Here is a 19319-nt window from a genome sequence, read left to right as displayed (position 1 = left end):
GGAGTCTTTAGGGAAGGGGGTGGTTTTTAAATCCCAGGCTCACACACCGAGCTGCTCTGAGAAATCCGCAACATGGACAAAACATACCAAGCCTTTGTTCAGGCCGAATGGAGTAATTTTTTCGCCGCCGCAGACATCCGCCCCACGTTCCCGGACCACGTGCACCTGTCAGTTCACTGGGAGAAAAGAAGAAAAGCCTTTAGTGAACTAGCCACATGCCCATGAGGTTACCGAATAAATGTGTCAACCATGTTTCCTTCCAGAATAAAATGCCTCATCGTTCTGGTCCTTAACATGGTCGAGAACCCCGTGGGGGAAATGATGTGCCTGCCGGAAACATTTGGAGTTTGGAGCTCGGCAGCCGAGAGCTCAGGGTGCACACAAGACACTCACCTGGCTGCCGTTCTCCGTCTCTTACAAAAAGGCACAGATTAAGCACGCCTCGAACTCCTCAAAAGCTTCCAAACTTACCTACACTCAGCCAGGCAAAGCAGGCTACCCCAAGCATCTTGGGAGGCAGAGCCCTGAGAGCCCTCCCTCCTGGTTTCCCTTCTCCCAGTCGATCTTCCGTATGTTCTCAATTACCAGCCACCACAGTTTCATCCAGTTGAGAGAGAAATTGCATTCATGCATGGTTGGCCTTTTCCTTTTTTTTTTTAATTCCCTAGTGAGCAGAATTTCCCAGAGAACAGGATGGTGAGCCCCTGGTTGAGAGGTCAGCATGCACAAACTGAAAGGCTCAAATGGGAGGCGATTCTTAGCCAGTTTTGCCGTGGAGACAGACTGCCAGGGGGGCTTTCAACGGTGTATACCCAGGAGCGCTATCTTGAGTATGTATTTTCATTCAAAAGGTAAGCTTTTGTATTCAGGTAAGGAAATGGGGTGTGTTACTCCTTGGCCTTTGAGACAAATGGAGGAAGGAAGTCAAGGTAAAGATTCTGCATTCTTAGGTGGCCACTATCCCCAGCCCATCCCAAGCAGAGCTCCCCGCTGCTTTGGGCTGCGGCTTGGAGGGAATAGGAGACTTTTGCTTTCATTTATTTATTTTCTGAGAGAGGGAAGGTGGGGAGGGGTGAGCAAGAGAGAGGGGCAGAGGGAGAGAGAGAGAATTTTAAGCAGGCTCCATGCTCATTGTGGAGCTGGCCAGCGGACTCGATCTCACCCATGACCCTGAGATCACGACCTGAGCCGAAATCAAGAGTCTGTTGGCTCAACCCACTGAGCCATTCAGGCGCCCTGATTCCCTTCTTTTTTTTTTTTTTTAATGTTTATTTATTTTTGAGAGAGAGAGAGGGAGAGAGAAAGAGAGAGAAGGAGAGAGAGACCTGGGGAGGGTCAGAGAGAGAGAGAAAGGGAGACATAGAATCTGAACCAGACTCCGAACTGTCAGCACAGAGCCCACATGGGGCTCGAACTCACGAATGGCGAGATTGTGACCTGAGCCAAAGTCAGATGCTTCATCCACTGAGCCACCCAGGGCCCCCTCCACTTCTTTTGAATGAGTGAGAAATTCTTGCTTATAAAATCCTTTTATGCAGGGAAGTCCCTCTTGTAGACTCCTATGACCTTAAATGTGTTGTTGTTTTTTTTTAATTTTTTTTTTTTTTTGCTTTTGTGTTTTCATTTTCCAAAAACAAATACTAGGGCGAGAAACTCTTTTTTTTAATTTTTTAAATATTTTTATTTATTTTTGAGACAGAGAGAGACAGAGCACGAACAGGGGAGGGTCAGAGAGAGGGAGACACAGAATCTGAAACAGGCTCCAGGCTCTGAGCTGTCAGCACAGAGCCCGACGCGGGGCTCGAACTCACGGACTGTGAGGTCATGACCTGAGCCGAAGTCGGACACTCAACCGACCGAGCCACCCAGGCGCCCCTAGGGTGAGAAACTCTTAGATGCCAACCCCAGTTCTCATCTGTAGCAGGACTCTAACAGAGTGTCACTGTCAGAGGCAGGAGGGGCAGAAGGACAAGCTGATGAGGGGACCCTGAAGCCAGGAGGTGGGATTAGGTGAGGAGCTAGGTCTGGATTCTTCCATTCATTCTGAGGATACCCCGCAGTCAGCACTCCTGTACCTGGAGCTGAACGGGGTGAAGGGGGCGAAAGAACACCCAAGATCAACCATAACTTACCGAATGAGAGGATTTCAGATTGCGCTAAATGCCAGGAAGGAAATTAGCAGGGGACGGAGATTAATGAACACAAGGAATCAACTTTATGGCAACAGAAATGAAACCTGAGAGGAGAGGTCTGCCACGTGAGGAGGGAATTTCAAGAGGACAATGGCCTGTTAAGGAGGCAGCGACCCTGGACCCTGGGAGTTGGGGTGAGAGGAGCTGGGGCGCTCACAAACACGAGTGAGAGCGGAGGGAATGGGGAGCCTCGGTGTTGGGGGGCCAAGGCTGTGAGAGACACCACAGGGTCTCACAGCCTGAGGTGCAGCATTTTTAATTTTGTCACAGTACAAAATTAATAGCGGTGGGAAATCACTGAATGGTTTTGAGCAGTGGAATGATACTATGCACGGTTGGTTTTGCAAAGGTCGCCTTTGGTTGCTTAACGGGAATGAATTGAGCGGGGAGCAGAGTGGAGCAGGCGTTCAGAGGCTACGGCTCAGAAGTAGGATTCCAAAATGTAACAAAAGTATCTCCTTTCTTTCTTAAATGTTTATTTACTCTTGAGACAGACACAGAGCATGAGTGGGGGAGGGGCAGAGAGAGAGGGAGACACAGAATCCGAAGCAGGCTCCAGGCTCAGAGCTGTCAGCACAGAGCCCGATGTGGGGCTCGAACTCACGGACTGTGAGATCATGACCTGAGACAAAGTCGGCCGTTTAACCGACTGAGCCACCCAGGCGCCCCTCAAAAGTATTTTCCAATACCAGACAATGATAGCATTCTCCCTGGTTTCCATTTAGTAACTTTTGGAGGGTACAGGTTAAAAAGGCAGATACCTGGGCCCACTCCTTGGGATTCTGACTCAGGATGTCTGGGGTGGCACTCAGGAATTTGCTTTGTATTGAGAACCTCAAGGGATTCAAATACAATGTTTCAGGGGCACGTTTTGAGAAACAAAGTGTTGGAGCCGGCCCTTTGATCCTGCCTCTTGCTGAAATAATGTGACCATCCTTTAAGTCTTATTGGTTGCATTCCAACTGAGGCAACAGTCTGGATGGGCCAGGCTGTGCCTTAGGGCAAAATAATCCCCCAGATGGGGGTCATTTACAAGGGCAGAGTTCATCCCCTGGGGTTTGTATATCCACTCTGTGTTGGGGGTGAAGGGCTCTGTTCTACATTGTCCTCATTCGGGAATCTAAGGGCCACTCCGCCTTCTGGAACTTTGCTGGCTGCCATGTTTGAGGAAAGAGAAGATGAAAAATCTGGGACTAGCTCCTCCCTCCTCTAATATAGTCACTGCCATTCATGGTTCATTGGCCACAACTAATGCTAGGGGAGGTGAACAGGCAGTCCTCTTGTGAGCAGGAAGGAGGAAGAAGCAAATGTCCCAGAGGATCCGGGATGCCGAGAATCAGGCCGGTAAAAATGGTCCCTGAGCTCCTGAGGAATACTGGGCAGCCACAGACGGTGGAATTACCAAAATAACACGAAAACAGTGATGTCTTTCCAAAATCACTAGAAGCTTCCTGAGAGAAATTTCTTAATCTCTATTAAGTATTTTATATCTGCTATGGTTAAATTGAGAAAGAGGTCATGCACATTAATAGGAAATCTAATTAAAGTTTCTTTAAATATCTAATAGTTTTGGAGGCCAGGGGCCCTGCAAAGGAATGATAGAGTAGATGGCGACCACGTCACGTGACGGAATTGTTAGCGGGACGTGGTCCCCCCGTTCCCTGGCCCTGGTACTTAGTGAGGGTGGTGGAGCTCTCGTCTCCCTGTTCTGGCTCCACTGGTCAGTTCACCTGCTCCGCAGCCCTGCCTGAGTCCCGCCTCCTCCTTGCTTGGCACCCGTTTCCTCCTCTATAAAATAGGATAGAGAGGGCTGGTTGATCAGTGACGTCCCTCTCAGAAGAACCAAGAAGCTGCAGGCCTGATGGGATCAAAAGCAAGAACTAATCTGGAGTCACTCACTGCACGGAAGAATCACAATCCAGCCTACGTAGTTGGGTTTGAAAGTTCTGGGGAACGTCCCGCAACACAATTTACCTCCCGCAAAGGAGCAAAAGTGGCTCTCCACCCTGCTAGATGCTAATAACTCATTACGGACTGAGTGCTTTATGGACATGGATTTGCATTTCACTCTTCCCACTGACTGGATGGGTGCCTTGGAGAAGTTGCTCAAGCCTCAGATCTCTCATCGGCAAAGCAGATTCTAATTCACTTCTAACGTTCTTGTGAGAAGGAAATGAGAACGTGACAAAGGGCTTCTTAGCATCGCATCGAAGGCATACTAATGGTTGTCTCGTGAATGTGGAATGAATAAAGCGCCCAATAAAGTGAACGACTCTGTCATTATCATTATCACGGCTTTGTACATTGGTGTGCACTGGGCCACGTTCAGTTCTGTCACCTTCTGACACCGTGACATGTTTCTGGAGATTCCTTCCATTCAGAGAAGAATCTTTTTATAGGCTTCATTCCTTTCCCCCGCTAGAGGCTGGTGCAGACAATGCCAGTAAGTGAAGTATTTGGCCCCCATCAGGCCTTGCCTGCCATCTCACTTGCCATGACAACATGAACCCAGCCTTCTCTGAATTTTCATAACCCCGCATTTCATTCTAATGTTCCGAAAACAGCTCTCGGTGCTGCCACGAAGCCCTGAGGCCAAGGGAACACCCGCACCAGATGACTTTCCTTCTGTTTTGCAGGTGAGGGAATGGAGGCAAAGTTTTAGGCAGACGGGTCTCAGTTATCGGAGGAAGGGGTCTCACAAGGCTGCCGAGGCCCATCTCTCTTTGGCTTTTCCTTCTGCTGGGTTTCTGCCAAAGCAAGAGAGTGTGAACTACACATATGAGAGAAACCCTCCATGCAGGTGACTTTGTTCAGAGCCAGACACACAACCACAGAGCCTGTCTTTCATTGCGTCACTCTCGGACAGCTGTGTAGAAGCCGATAGAACCCTCGGTCACCTTACAGGGCTAAGTGGACAAAGCAGGTGTCACATTTTCAAAACTGCGGTGAGATTAATCATCCTTTCTGAGTGAAGGATCTCTTCAGTTTTTCTGGAGCATCCTTAACCTTCTTATTCCTCCCCCAGCGCATCTTCTGGCCAGAACACTCCATGTACCTCCCCAAGGACGGCAGAAGGGAATCATGCTGATTCACCAAATCGCCTGTGTTCCCTGATTGTTGAATTACAGGCAGACATTCATCTCTGTTTATCCCTTCTGAAAGTCCTTGGTCAGAAAAGACAGGACGTACCTTCAAAACACAGCACACCCAGAACTGAAAGCATGCCATTCTGAACAGCGTTGTCTCTTTGAACTTAGCAGGCTGTGTGTTGTTATTCATAATGCAACGGCTGAAGTCTTTTTCTAAATTTTATTGGTTACCGTTTTGGTAAGAGTGAAAACTGCAGAAATTCTGACTGAGACATGTTTGTATATACAGACAGCAGATGAAATTATCAAGATGAATTTAAGAGCACTTTGGTTTTAAAGGACAACACTCAGTCTGCCTTTTTCTGTCTTGAGCTGGAATTGCAGTGTTGAGTTCACGCCCCTTCCCGCCACTTACTTCCTCTGGGATCTCGGTTAAGGGGCTTAACCTCCATGGAACTGAGGTGCTTCACCTGCAAAATGGAACAATAACGACCACCTTGTGTTCATCTGAGAACACTTCTGGAGTAACTAGCACAGGACTGAACAGTGATAGGTTACAAAAAAATCCAGTCGACACTTACGAAGCATCTACTATATATTCTAGGCGGCTGTGCTGTGCCCTGGCCAACTCTGGGATCACAGTTCACATTATACTCTTTGGAGATTTATGAATTAATAGGGCAGTCTTTTTTTTTTTTTTTTTTAGCCCGGCAGAAAATCAAATGTTTTGAGGAAGGTACACCTTATAACAATTTACACAAAGGCACCATTTAGGCTGGCAAAGGCTGGGTCAGTGGGCAGGACAAAAAAGTTACTGTGTAATGGGAGAAGGCAACATCGAAACTTAAAAATATCACTGGTTGATGGTTGTGTTGAATCTCGAAAAAGCAGGAGTCCGCAAAGTCAAGGAGGAAGGGAAAGGCATTCCTCACAGAATTAAAAACTACTGAAACTCAGCAGTAGTGATTTTAAAAGATGGGTTTAATTTCCATGATATTTCTTCCTTTAAAAGATGAGGACTAATCCTCCTCTCTAGGAGCGTGGGTTGTATTTAGTGACACGCTTTTAGTCAATTGAATATGGTGGAGGTGTGTGTGACTTCAGATACTGGGTATCAGCAGATATTGGACCATAAAACGTATCGTGGCTTCCTCCTTGCTGTCCCTGTTCGGTCACTCCGTGTAGAGGAACCCAGACGCCATGTTGTAAGGACTCTTGGCAACATCACGTGATTCATCTTGGACTTTTGGATTCTCCAGCCCCAGTCAAGCCTCCAGCTGATGCAGCCCCAAATGACATTTTGTCTGGAGCCTAATGAGATACCCTGAGCCAGAAGCATCTGACTAAGCCACTCCAGGATTCCTGACCCACAGAGAGTGAGATAATAAATACTTGTTGTTATAAGTTGCTCACCTTTGGGGAAATTTATTTTGCAGAACAGATCACTACCACACTGGCAAAAACTCCCAATGGAAACTTCCTCTGATTGGAGACTGGGGCTTGAGTGGTTGGAGCCTGGGGGCCTGGAGACAGAGAAAAGGGGGTCTGAAAAGTAAACACCCCACATTCGCTTAGAAGAAGATAGGATTTATCCTATCAGCAATATATTCAAGCTGGAGGATGTTTTCACATAGAGAAGAGACATGATCAGAGTTGATTATGGTATCTTTGGCATGAAGTGGGATGGGAAGGGAGATTGGCTGGCAGCAGAGGGATCTCCAGTTAGGAGGTTAGAGGAACAGTAGTTCAGGTACAAAGACAATGGCAGAGGGGGTGGAATCCGGGAGGACTGTCTTAAAATGTGGTGGTTCTCAGAAACAACCAGTATTTGGGGCCATCTTGTGAAATCATGCTTCACCCTGCATTGTGCGTGGGGAGAAGTATGCTGAACTATATTCCTACTAACATTATCATTATCATCAGACACACACACACACACACACACACGTGCGTGCACACACACATGAGATAACTTTTCATGCTCTAACAGAATCAGCACTTTGTGAAAAGGACTTTAGGAAGTCCTTTTAGGAAGTCTCTCACGCTTAGGATTTAATAGTAAGCCTCTGAAACAGTCCTTTATGGAAACTCTAATTTCAAGAACAAAAAGGAAATAAGGGGCCCCCACCTTCTATGAAAGGAACCAAAAGGCTCACATTTGTTCACTATTCTAATGAGGCCACACAGGATTAGACTGAATTATGGTGGGATGCAGATTACATGTGGTTTTCAAATGCTGGAAGACTCAACAGGATCCATGACTCAAATAGCATGGGCAGTGATGTTAAATTAGCTAAGAAGTGCTCTTCTTCCAAAAAAAAAACTGGTTTCCTTAGAAAAATGACACAATTTTTGGTATTTCAATAGCCCTAGAAAGAGATGGATATATAAATACTAAGCCATGAATATTTCAAATGGCCACACTTCTTCCCTAATGGTTAGGGAATATAAGAATATATATATATGTGCATGTGTGTGAGTGTATTATATATATGTAATATATATAATATATATAAAACTTATATATTATATATATTATATATGATATATAACTATAAATGTTATATATATAAATATATATATATATATATATATAACTTATTTTGAACTAAATGAAAGAAACCTATTTTCATTCTATTATCCTGAATGTGCTGTGTCATCACCCACGCCAAGCTGCATTTCAGAATGTTTCTTCTGGGAAGTAGAAGTCTAGTTGAACTGAAAACTAATCAGAGAACCAGAAAGAATTCAAACCCAGCAGAGAGTCAAGGAACCAAATTTGATCTCCAGAAGGAAAGTGTTACAAACAGTAGTGGTTGGGAATCTTATCATTTCTGTTTCTGAAAAGTTTTCAAATGATGCTTTCTTTCACACTAACATATCATGTGGAAATTTGAAGAAGTGTTAGCCTTCAAATAACTTGATTCAGTAAACAGTTGAATACTCAATGTCCTCATAAGAGGAGATAAGGTAGGTCCACTAAGAAGAATGATGTTTCTCGGAAAGTAAACCTGAGAACCTGTGCTCCCTGAGGCAGAGACCGTGTTGTTGACCACGATAGTCATGTGCCTACCATGAGGCCTGAAAAAGGGAGCCGCTCGTCCAATGACCTGTTGAAAGAGGAACGAATGAACGGGTGGGCAGGTGTATGGACACAGGTAATGTTCACGATGTCGGGCTTGTACAAATAAAGACCATTCAAGGGGATGTCTCCGCTGTATGAACTCATAAATATTTACAACTGGAGTCTTGGAGAAGATGTGAAAAATCCTGATGTGTAAGAAAAGGTAAAAATAACAAACGTGTGAACTAAGTAAAGAAGAGGCAGCATATTTTAGGAAGCCGGATGAAGCTATTTTAACAAAAGCACATTGCTATCGCTATCATTCGGAAGAACTGTGATGTGGTGAAAATAACTTAATGAAACAATGTGTCTTCAACACGATCAAAAATCCGCTTCTGGCCCACAGTCCAAAGCTAAACGTTGAAGGAGGGAGCAAAGAAAAGGACAAAGAGAAACCACCACCATTAGTGCCTGCACCAGAGCTATTTATTAGCGTAACTTTTTTTTTGTTTGTTTCTTAAAGATTTCATAACAACTGAAGTATGTACAAAGTCTTACAGCATTTACACCATAAAAAGTTTCCCATTAGCCGATGAAGTCTAAGGTAGTGCTGCTGAGAACTTCGGGGCATGAGTACAGAGCAATGAAGCAGACTGCCACACGTTTACCTCTCTGCGACCGCACAGCGACTATCAGCTGGTCCACAGCTAACTAACCACCTGCGGGACAGGTTACTGGGGAAAACGGGGAACAAGTTGATAGGCAGCACTAGAGACCAAAGGCGGGGGGGGGGCGGGGGGGGGGCGGGAAGCTACATGGCATCATGTCTCTACAGTTTCCTAGAGCTGTAACAAAGGTCCACAGCCTGAGAGAATAACATAGGCAAGACAACACAATCGCACTGCTCGGATATGGTTCAGCTACGGAAGGTATTCACTTCTGCATGGGAGGCTCTATACTGATATGGCTGGTATTTCCATTTGTGTTTATGTCTTCAGAGAACTCAAACCTGCGCAAGCCCCACCCCCCTCTCCCAAATAAATCAACAACGCAGGAAGGGGAGGAGAGAGGGAAGAGAATCAGCATAGAATCAGTTCTTGATCAAAAACCTTTTTGTTTTGTTTTGGTTTTTAAGACATTTAGTATCAGCTTTAGGATGGCCATTCCCGTCAAAAGATTAATAGTAGGAATTTTGGAATCAACCCAAATCAGAACATCAACAAAACCCCCAACCCCCGGACTCCTAGATTTAATCGCCCTCGTTGTATCTGATTGTCTTTCCTCGGGGTCAGTATTACACAGAAGCACCAACATTTTACACACGGAGTCGGACACAGAACGTAGCACGGTTGCCCCATTACTTTAACGAGTGGCAGGAGAATTCCAATACGCGAACGCTTAACATCAGGCTCACCGCTGTTCTTCCTCAGAAAACCCAGCCTGGTTCTCTCACTCAGGTCAGTCACTGTTATCCGCTTGGTAGCAGATCCCATTTCCTTCCCCACTGTTTGGGTCTCGCGTGTAGGCAAATTGGCTTTTTACTTCGAAACGGTTCTCCTCTCAACTTAAAAGCCAGTGGATAAGATTTTTAATTAAGACACAATAGCGCGGGATAGAAAAACACAAGAACCACATAAATATCGAAGAAGTTGTCTACCGTTTTTCGTGTAAACAGTTTTGCTCAAAAGATCGAAGCCCTAGTTGGATTCTGGATTCTGGCCGCAAACTCTTGGCAGGTGACGTGCATTCAGCCGGGCTCTGCAGCCATGGTGGACGTGGAAGCCGGGTCGGTCCCCATGTTGACAGGCATGCAACTTGGAAACATTGCACAACAAGCAACACAAAGAGAGTGGAGAAGCTCACAACACTTCAAGGAGACCTCACACCCTTCACGACTGTGGATGCACAGACAGAGACCCACCCCTCCCTCCTTCGCACGCCTTTCTGTCTCACACGTGGGAGACCTTCTGTGACTCTCTGGCTTGTTTGATGCTATACAACCACTTGATGATCCTCGCGTTTCTTTCGATGGCAGAGATGCCGTATGGCACCCGGTCATTGGCACTGTCGTCATTCCTAAGGTCACTGTTACTGTCCTGAGACTGTTCGCAGTCTGAGCTGATCATGCTTGCGCTGCGGAAGTTGAGGGATATGATGTCGGAGTTGGCCCGGGCAAAGTTTTCCATGCCGAGGTTCTCCAGCTCCTCGGGGTCCAGTCCGCAGTAGTTGAAGAACCTCTCCACGTCCGCGTCCACCCGGAAATACCGGTCGCTCAAGTCCGACTTGGACCGCTGGAGCGAGGGCCTCCGGCTGACGCCGCAGGCCGGTTCCACCGCGTCGGCCTCGGGGGACTTGGCGGTGGCCGCGGCCGCGACCTTGGGCTTGGGAGGCAGGGGGGGCGCGGAGCTGCTGCAGGGGATCGCTTTCAAGGGCTTCGCGCTGGTCACCCTGCGGATGTCCGAGGAGCTGTGCGAGACGTGGAGGAAGGACTCGGCCGCCGGCTCCAGCAGCCGCCGGCCCCCGTGGGAGCCACCCTCCTGCGGGCTGCCGCGGCCCTGCGTGGGGTACACCTTCAGGGACTCGGCGAACGAGTGCCGCTGCAGGTCGGCGGAGTCCGGCCGGTGGGGCGGCCAGTTCCGGGCGCTGTGCTTGTGCCCCGAGCCCGAGCTGGAGCCCTCTGAGCTGTTGATGATGTTCTTCAGGATCTCGAGCTTCAGGGTCTCCCTCTGCACGCCGCTCTCGGTCTTGGCGTGGCCGCCGAACACGCGGAGCGTCGGGCTGCCCAGGGCGCGCTTGGCCGCGGGGCACACGGGCGGCTTGGCCAGCACGGCCGGCTTCACGGGCTCCTGCTTGGCGTTGATGACCTCCTGGCTCTTGACGTACTTGGCCTTGTCGGCCTCCAGCCTCTCCACGGCGCTGAGTCTCTTGGGGTTGGGCTCGGCCTGCCTGCGGAAGTAGTCGGGGCCTTTGTTGAGGATGCGCAGGGGCACGGCCGAGGTGAAGGTGCCCGCGGGGCTGACCGGCTTCACCATGCTACCTGTCTGGAGCGTCTCCGTGGGCATGGTGGGTGGCCTCTCCCCGGCAGCCGTGTTGGATTCTCGTCTGGGCGCCTCCGGGTGCGCGGGGCAGACACATGTACATGAAGCACGCAGGGCGGCGCACGGAGCCTGGGGTCTGGGAGTCGTCAGCAGCAGCAGCAGCAGCAGCGGCGGCGGCGCCTCATCTCACGGCTCGCCGACCGCCCCCCGCGCCCCCCGCCTCCGATCCGCTCGCCCCCCTCTCCGGAAGGCCACGAGCCACGAGTGCCTCTGATGCGCCCGGCCGCCTCCTTTCTTCTCCCCGAACGACGTGGGAGTCTCCTCCGGGTCTTTGTGTTCGACTGCAGGCAGAGCTGAAACACACAACAACCAACCGCGGGTTAGGACGGGCGAATGACATCACGGCTGTAGCAACAGAGAAAGCCCGCGGCGCCCCCGCCCCCCCCTCCCACCCCCGCCGGCCGCGCCTGGGCGGCGGGGCCCCGGGGCCCGGAGCGCGCGCCCCGGGCGCCCTCAGTCGGACACGGGGGCTCGGGGCGCGCGCTCACGGGGGCCGCGCTCTCCCACGCGTGTGGGCTCTCGCGGCTGCCTCTCCGTGGCCGCGATCCGCCCCCCCGATCACGCCCGGCGGGCGTCCCTCGCACCAAACCCAGCAAATCCTGGGTGAGTGTGGAAATGCGGGCTTGGCCAGGGCCGGGTCCCCGGGGCCCTGAACCCCGCGGCGTTGCGAGGCTCCCGCATCCGCGCCGGCGACCGCGTCGGGGAGTCGGGGAGTCGGGGAGTCGGGGAGCGCCGTCTCCTTCCTTCCGGCGGCGGGCGGCCGGCACAAAAACGCTTCGGGGTTTCTTCCTACCGACCCGCTCAAGTAACGTCTGAAAGGAGCGCTTCCTTCACTCTTCAAAAGCTGAAGATAACGGGGCGAGCCACGGGATTGGCAGCAGAGATGGAAACAAGTTTTTTAAAAGCAGGTTTCAGTTATCTGACTTTGGACAACCCATATATTTGAAAGCACTTTCTCCCGAAAGCCAAGTCTACGGTATGGAGCTCCTCCTGTTAAATAAAGCAAGCTTATTTATTTATTCATTTATTCATTTATTTTTTTAATTAAAAAAGAAAATTAGAAAGACCTCCGGATTAACCAAGTTAACTAATTTGATCATAAATGCTCCATAATGTTTCACACTTCATGAGCAGAAATCAAGGGTTTCTCTGTGGTATGCGTTTTCCCCAATCCCCTAGAGAGCGAAGAACTAAGAACATGTGAAGACGTCAATCATTCCTAAGCATGTCTGTGCTATAGAAAACTGGTGCAAGAATTGAGTATTCACGGATTTATTATTTGTGGCTTTCTGAACACTCCGACCACCCCCGCCCTCATCCAAAACCACCACAACGAAACATTTATCAATACTCCCAGTATCAATCTATCGGCTGTCTCTCTACTTAGTGAACGATATATGTAGCATTTTTCAAAAAAAATAAAAAAAAATGTTTATTTTTGAGAGAGAGAGAGAGAGAGACAGAGCATGAGCAGGGAACGGGCAGAGAGAGAGGGGGACACAGAATCCGAAGCAGGCTCCAGGCCTTGAGCTGTCGGCACAGAGCCCGACATGGGGCTCGAATTCGCGAACTGTGAGATCATGACCTGAGCTGAAGTTGGGCCCTTAACCAACTGAGCCACCCAGGTGCCCCTAAAAAAATTTTTTTTAATGTTTATATTTGAGAGAGAGACAGAGACAGTACAAGCAGGGGAGGGGCAGAGAGAGAGGGAGACAGAGTCCGAAGCAGGCTCCAGGCTCTGAGCTGTCAGCACAGAGCCTGATGCAGGGCTTGAACTCATGAACCTTGAGATCATGACCTGAGCTGAAGTCAGACACTCAACTGAGCCACCCAGGCACCCCTAACATTTACTCATTTTTGAAAGACAGAGAGAAACAGAGTGTGAGCAGGGGAGGGCCAGAGAGAGAGGGAGACACAGAATCCGAAGCAGGCTCCAGGCTCTGAGCTGTCCGCACAGATCCTGACATGAGGCTTGAACTCACGAACCTTGAGATCATGACCTGAGCTGAAGTCGGAGGCACAACCCACTGAGCCACCCAGGCGCCCCCTAAAATTTTATGTTTATTTATTTTTGAGAGGGAGACAGAGCACAAGTGGGGGTGGGGCAGAGAGAGAGGGAGACACAGAATCGGAAGCAGGGTCCAGGCTCTGAGCCGTCAGCACAGAGCCCGAGGCAGGGCTCGAACCCACGAACTGTGAGATCAGGGGCTCCACCCCAGGAACTGTGAGATCATGACCTGAGCCAAAGTCCAGCGCTTAACCGACTGAGCCACCCAGGTGTCCCATGTAGCATTTTTCTAAGAACAAGTCTCTTTGCCTGTTACTGCTGACAGAGAACATTTATGAATGCGTCAGCATCCCAGGGTAACTGGTTACAGCCCTTTTCAGCATCTTTGGTTATAATAAGCAATATTAAGGGTAACGTATTCACTAACATCAAATAACTAATTTACAAAATAAAGTGGCGTACGTATAAAATCATCTGCTCTCACGTTAAGAAAATGAAGGGTCCACCTCTTGCACTGTTGGTGGGAATGCAAATTGGTGCAGCCGCTCTGGAAAGCAGTGTGGAGGTTCCTCAGAAAATTAAAAATAGACCTACCCTATGACCCAGCAATAGCACTGCTAGGAATTTATCCAAGGGATACAGGAGCACTGATGCATAGGGCCACTTGTACCCCAATGTTCATAGCAGCACTCTCAACAATAGCCAAATTATGGAAAGAGCCTAAATGTCCATCAACTGATGAATGGATAAAGAAATTGTGGTTTATATACACAATGGAATATTACGTGGCAATGAGAAAAAATGAAATATGGCCTTTTGTAGCAACGTGGATGGAACTGGAGAGTGTGATGCTAAGTGAAATAAGCCATACAGAGAAAGACAGATACCATATGGTTTCACTCTTATGTGGATCCTGAGAAACTTCACAGGAACCCATGGGGGAGGGGAAGGAAAAAAAAAAAAAAAGAGGTTAGAATGGGAGAGAGCCAAAGCATAAGAGACTTAAAAACTGAGAACAAACTGAGGGTTGATGGGGGGTGGGAGGGAGGGGAGGGTGGGTGATGGGTATTGAGGAGGGCACCTTTTGGGATGAGCACTGGGTGTTGTATGGAAACCAATTTGTCAATAAATTTCATAAAAAAAAAAAAAAAAAAAAAAAAAAAAAAAAGAAAATGAAGGGTCCATTAATAACAAGCATGGAGGTGGGGGGGGGGGGAGGGAAGCCTGAGATTCCTCTCTCATCATCTTTTACAAGCTCAATCTCCAAATACACCCATCGCCGTGTTTTGCTAAGAGACGATTTTGGGAATCTGCAAAAGGACTTGTTCTAATAAAAATATTTTCCTATGCGAGAGTTGAGAAGCCCCAAGGCAATTCCTACACAATAACTTCCTTTAATTGTGCGCTATGTAGTTTAAAATGTCACCGCCTCCTTCCCCCTCTCATGGATTCGGTGAGATTGTTTCTTTGAACACATTTTGAGTGAAATGCCAGAAGGGAGCGACTATTTCTCTGCGGAGTCTTCTGCGTTTGGTCATCCACCAACCTGGGTCCACCTTCCTGGGAAGATGAACTGGGGCTCGCTTCACAGAGGGGCTCAGGGCCAGAACAGGCAGGAGAGCCTGGGGTCAGAGGCAATCCATCACAAACGGAGTGCGCGACAGCAGGCTGCCCCCAGGACAGGCGACGTTTCTTCCCAGCATGTGTAACGTCTCCGCTGATTAGTTACCTCTGGAGTTTCCAACCGTGTCCACAGAGGGGACAGGGGCGGTACATCTGGGGACACAGTGAAGGACAGGACTGAGATTGGCGCCCATCAGCTCTGTGCTCAGGGACCAAAGCCAACCTCTGGCAAGGTGAGCCGAGGGGAGAGGATCGTCCAGTGGGTTGCAGGAGACAGAGCTCCTGGAGCCTCTTCTGCTGGGGCCTCGTCTCCTCATCTGGGATAGGAGGTGCTTGGGTGAGATTCCCAAGATCTTGGGAATCTCACCCAAGCACCTCCTATCCCTCTAAGTCATGTGGTTCCCTCCTCCCTCCAAGTCATGTGGTTCTGAGCAGCCAAGAAGGAGCGAGCTATTTCCAATTTCAAAATGGCATATGGGAATATTGGCTCAGGACTGCATTGTGGTTCCTGTATTTACCGTTCTTAGGACAATATTCTCCGCATGATGACTTGTCCTTATCACGTAATGTGAACTGGCATTAGAGCCCATGCTGGCCTGCTCGACTGTCTCCCCTTCTAACCCTATCCTGCTAAGACCAGAAGCCCCAACCTCCACCGCTACTGACCTGACCGTACCGCATGGCCCTGTCTGTTAAGGCGGGCTTTGGTGTCGTTGAGAACACGAAACAAAAATCATTACTTTCGGCTCACAAGACTGGCAGACACCAGTTTATTTAAATACCCGGGCACCCGCCTCAGAAAGCTCCCTGTCTTGCTTTCACAGTTTGCTTTCTTCGTGGAAAAAAAGGCGAGGCAATGGGTAAACAGAGGCAGACGCTCAGGATGGCTCCCGCAGGCACTCCCATCTGTTCCACGCCATCTAACCTTCGGAAGCACGCACTAGAACAAAACCGGTGTGAAAAGATTATGTTAGAAAGGTTGTGACTGGAAGCAGTTCGCACTGCATTTCCTTGTTGTTTCCACCCCTTCCCTCTGGCACCCCCAATCTCCCTAGTAACTTTCAACACCCTGATATTTACAAACGACCAGGTTCCGAGCCTACACGTTTTAATCCGGACTCTTTGGAGAGGAAAAGGAAAAGCATCTTCCTGGAAGAAACAGGTTGGGTGCTACAGGATCTGTTTTGGCCAACAAACTACAGCTACTTCAGACCTAATGAAGGCAGCTTAGGTGCTCCTTCTTTTAATGCTCCCATAATCCCTAACTTCTGTTCTTTTCCTTTTCAACGTTGACACGGTGCTGGCTGAGATCGGTCAAATGGTAGATGCCGTGCCTGGAACTCCGGGGCCACATCTCGAGGTCATGGGTGTGTGACAACCACGATCTCTGCTCGGGGAGCAGATGACGCCCCTCTGACCCCTGGACAGGTCCCTCGGGTGTGGCCTGGCACCGGCCAGGAGGGGCTTCTATTTCTTTACCTTATTCTAGGAAAGGAAGATCAGAGCTCCGCCACCTAGAATTTCATCAACAAAGGTAATTATACAGTCCTGCCTGATCCCTGACTTACGGCTACGAAGAGGGAACGTAAGCCCGAGGCAGAGAGACACTTCCGCTCACCAACTATTTGGCTACATTCTCCCCTGTTTAATATCCATTTGAACATTTCACAGAAGTAAAAAATGAACCGGAGAACAAAGCTTGGCAGAGGTGAGACACAAAATGGTCCGCCGCATCAGGGTGCACGTGAACTCCACAGCAATCTGGCCTTGGGTGACGGGGGCAGGGCCCTGCCGGTTCCTCCCCCCCCCCCCCCCCGTGGAGCAGAGGGGCTAGAGGGGTCACGTTATCTGTGGGGGGGTCCTGCTCTGGGTGGGGAGGGCTGGAGGCCACAGGCGCACACGGTGACTCTCACCCACTTGAAGCAGTGTTTCTCAAGCTGTTACGTGCCCGTGCACCCCAGGGGATGCCCTGCAAACGCCCACTCCTGAAGTAGGTCTGGTGTGGGGGGGACCTAGATCCTGTGCCGCTCACAGATCCCAGGCGAGGCCTAGGAAGCTGGTGCACCTTTGAGGGGCGAGAGGAAGCCCACCGCTGCACTCTCGAGCATCAGGTTAGAACCCAAGTGCCTCGGGCGCAGAGGAAAACAAGACAAGCTTTCTTGTCTCTCAAGTGAATTCAAGTCTGGGGTCTGTGGGGCACGTAGGAAGAAAGCAAGGGAGTTAGAGCCAGGACCTTGGGACTCGACACAGTCCCGGATTCACCCATAGACATTCCTTAGCTATGTGAAGACTGGCCATTTCCCACGCGCGTTACTACGGAGAAAAGCTGGAAATGTTGCCATTAGGTGGGAGCCGAATTCCACTTGCGGTCACCAAACGTGACCTTCTCTACGAAAACTGAATGTGTTGAATTTGGCGAGCTTGGAAATGCCTTCAGTTCAAACATTCCTGGAGGCGGACAACAGAAGAAGCGGTTTACCTTCGAGGTGAGTAAGAATTCTTGAAGAACCCATCTTCTGATTTCCTACCAAGTTAGAGCACAGAACACTGACAGTACGTGTCAACCTGGGCCATGCTGCTTTCTGACTTTTTTGTTTGTTGTGGTAACAGTATTTGTGCTACTGCCTTTAGGCATCAAACCCCAACCTGGTAGGGGAGGGTCACTCTTGCAACTACAGTCTCGGTTTTTCCCACTTAAGGACAGACAGACATCCTCGTCGGTGCGGCAAAAATGCACAGTTTCACACAACAGTGTTAACCTTTGAATTCTTTACAAACGTAAGAGAAATGCACTCACAATAGAAGAGTCAGAACCGTCCGGGGGAGGGAGAAGGTGGCTGGGCTTGGAGTAGCTGCCTCTGGGTCTGGATCCTGGCTCAGCCCTGCAATGGCTGAGCCGCCATGGGCAGGTTATGGCATCTTCCTGGGCCTCAGGTTCCCCATCTCCAAAATGGGGACAATGATAGTACCCACCTCTTTATAGGACCCGAGAAGGTTAGATAAGGGCACACTTTTCATTCATAACCATTATGCGGAGGGTGTCTCTGGGGATGGAGAGAAGTGTGGACAATTTCGAGAGACATTGGAAGAAGTACACTGGGCTGAACTTGGAGACGCGCTGGGTGTGGAGGGTGAGGGGGGCGTGTTGAGGACGATTCTGGCTCCCAGTTTGACTGCTGAGAAGTGGTTTGTGGGGAGGTACACACTCTCTCTTCCATCCCTCCCTCCTCTGCACCCCAGACCTGAGCCAAAATGAACTATGGTAGTCTGTCCCTCCAGACCAGCTGTGTGCATTCACACCTGTCCTCCCCTCTGCCTCAGATGTCTCCTAACCAGCAGCGTCTCACAACGTTTGTCACGTCCTTAATACCCATCACACACGGTTAACAATATTGTGGTTCTCACAGAAAATTATTTTATCGAAGCAAAATGCATTCACAAATAACGCTCAGTTCTGTGGGTTCAAGGGAGCAACGCCATTCCATTTGGAAGACGTTAATGCGTCCATTTTAATTAATATGCCATGTTCTCAACGTGTTCCCATCCTAGCGCATGCTCATTTTTATTCATTTCTTTCATGCTGGGAGAATAACCTGCAAAAAGTGCAAAAGCAAAGGAGAGTGTCAAAAGTGGAAAAGTAACTGGGGAAGTCACAAAAGCAGGTTTGAAAAAAAGACTGCATTTGCACGCTACAAATTGCACAGAAACTAAGAAATCAGAGGGCCCACCATCTGGAAGCATTAAGTCAAAACCACTGCCCTTTCTGGACCTGTACTTTTTCAATTACTGAATGACGTGCCTCGTTCTGTCTCATCGCCCGGTGAATCCCTCTCGTCTGTAATTCTGACGGCGGAATCTTCTCTTTTTTGGCCTCAGTGTTGCCATCAACATCAACTCCAGGCTGTTGGTGAAATAATCCTCTTCCAACCACACTATCCCTTCGTATGTTCTTGGCAACCGGGGACTTTTCCCAATAACATTTTGACTTTTGAGTCCAGTATCCTAGTCCTTTTTCGGCTTATTTTTTCGGTTGGCTACAGAGTAGGTCTTCACAGATGATTTAATAACAAACCCTTGCCCTAGGCTTCCATTCCTTTGTTTTAGTCTTCCACAGGTGGCGTAAACCGTTCCCCCCCTTTTGGGGCACCCCCTTTCAGCCCTGTTTCTTCCGGCACATCCATTCTCTACAACCGCGGGATAGAAAAAGATGTTGGAATGGGTGCAGAGATGGTGGACAGGCCAACT

General features: G+C 49.2%; 1 protein-coding gene across 7 annotated transcripts in view; it reads right to left on the bottom strand.

Moving 5' to 3' along the window:
• Positions 1 to 8809: 8809 nt before the first annotated feature.
• FAM110B (family with sequence similarity 110 member B) overlaps positions 8810 to 19319 on the bottom strand; it is a 145964-nt gene continuing 135454 nt past the window's right edge. For 5 of the 7 annotated variants that reach the window (XM_047842815.1, XM_047842820.1, XM_047842814.1 and 2 more), the window contains one exon: positions 8810 to 11736. In XM_047842815.1, the coding sequence (XP_047698771.1) occupies positions 10295 to 11407 (1113 nt within the window). In that variant the 5' untranslated portion in view covers positions 11408 to 11736 and the 3' untranslated portion in view covers positions 8810 to 10294. Of the gene's footprint in view, positions 11737 to 12027; positions 12434 to 14997; positions 15228 to 15740; positions 16015 to 19319 lie in introns of all 7 variants that reach the window. The other 2 variants (XM_047842816.1, XM_047842817.1) reach the window with 2 other exon arrangements.

Source organism: Prionailurus viverrinus, chromosome F2 (assembly GCF_022837055.1).
Source record: "Prionailurus viverrinus isolate Anna chromosome F2, UM_Priviv_1.0, whole genome shotgun sequence".
In the NCBI taxonomy this organism is placed as follows: Eukaryota; Metazoa; Chordata; class Mammalia; order Carnivora; family Felidae; genus Prionailurus; species Prionailurus viverrinus.
Note: the sequence above shows the minus strand (reverse complement) of the source record. Positions and strands in the feature narration are given on the sequence as shown.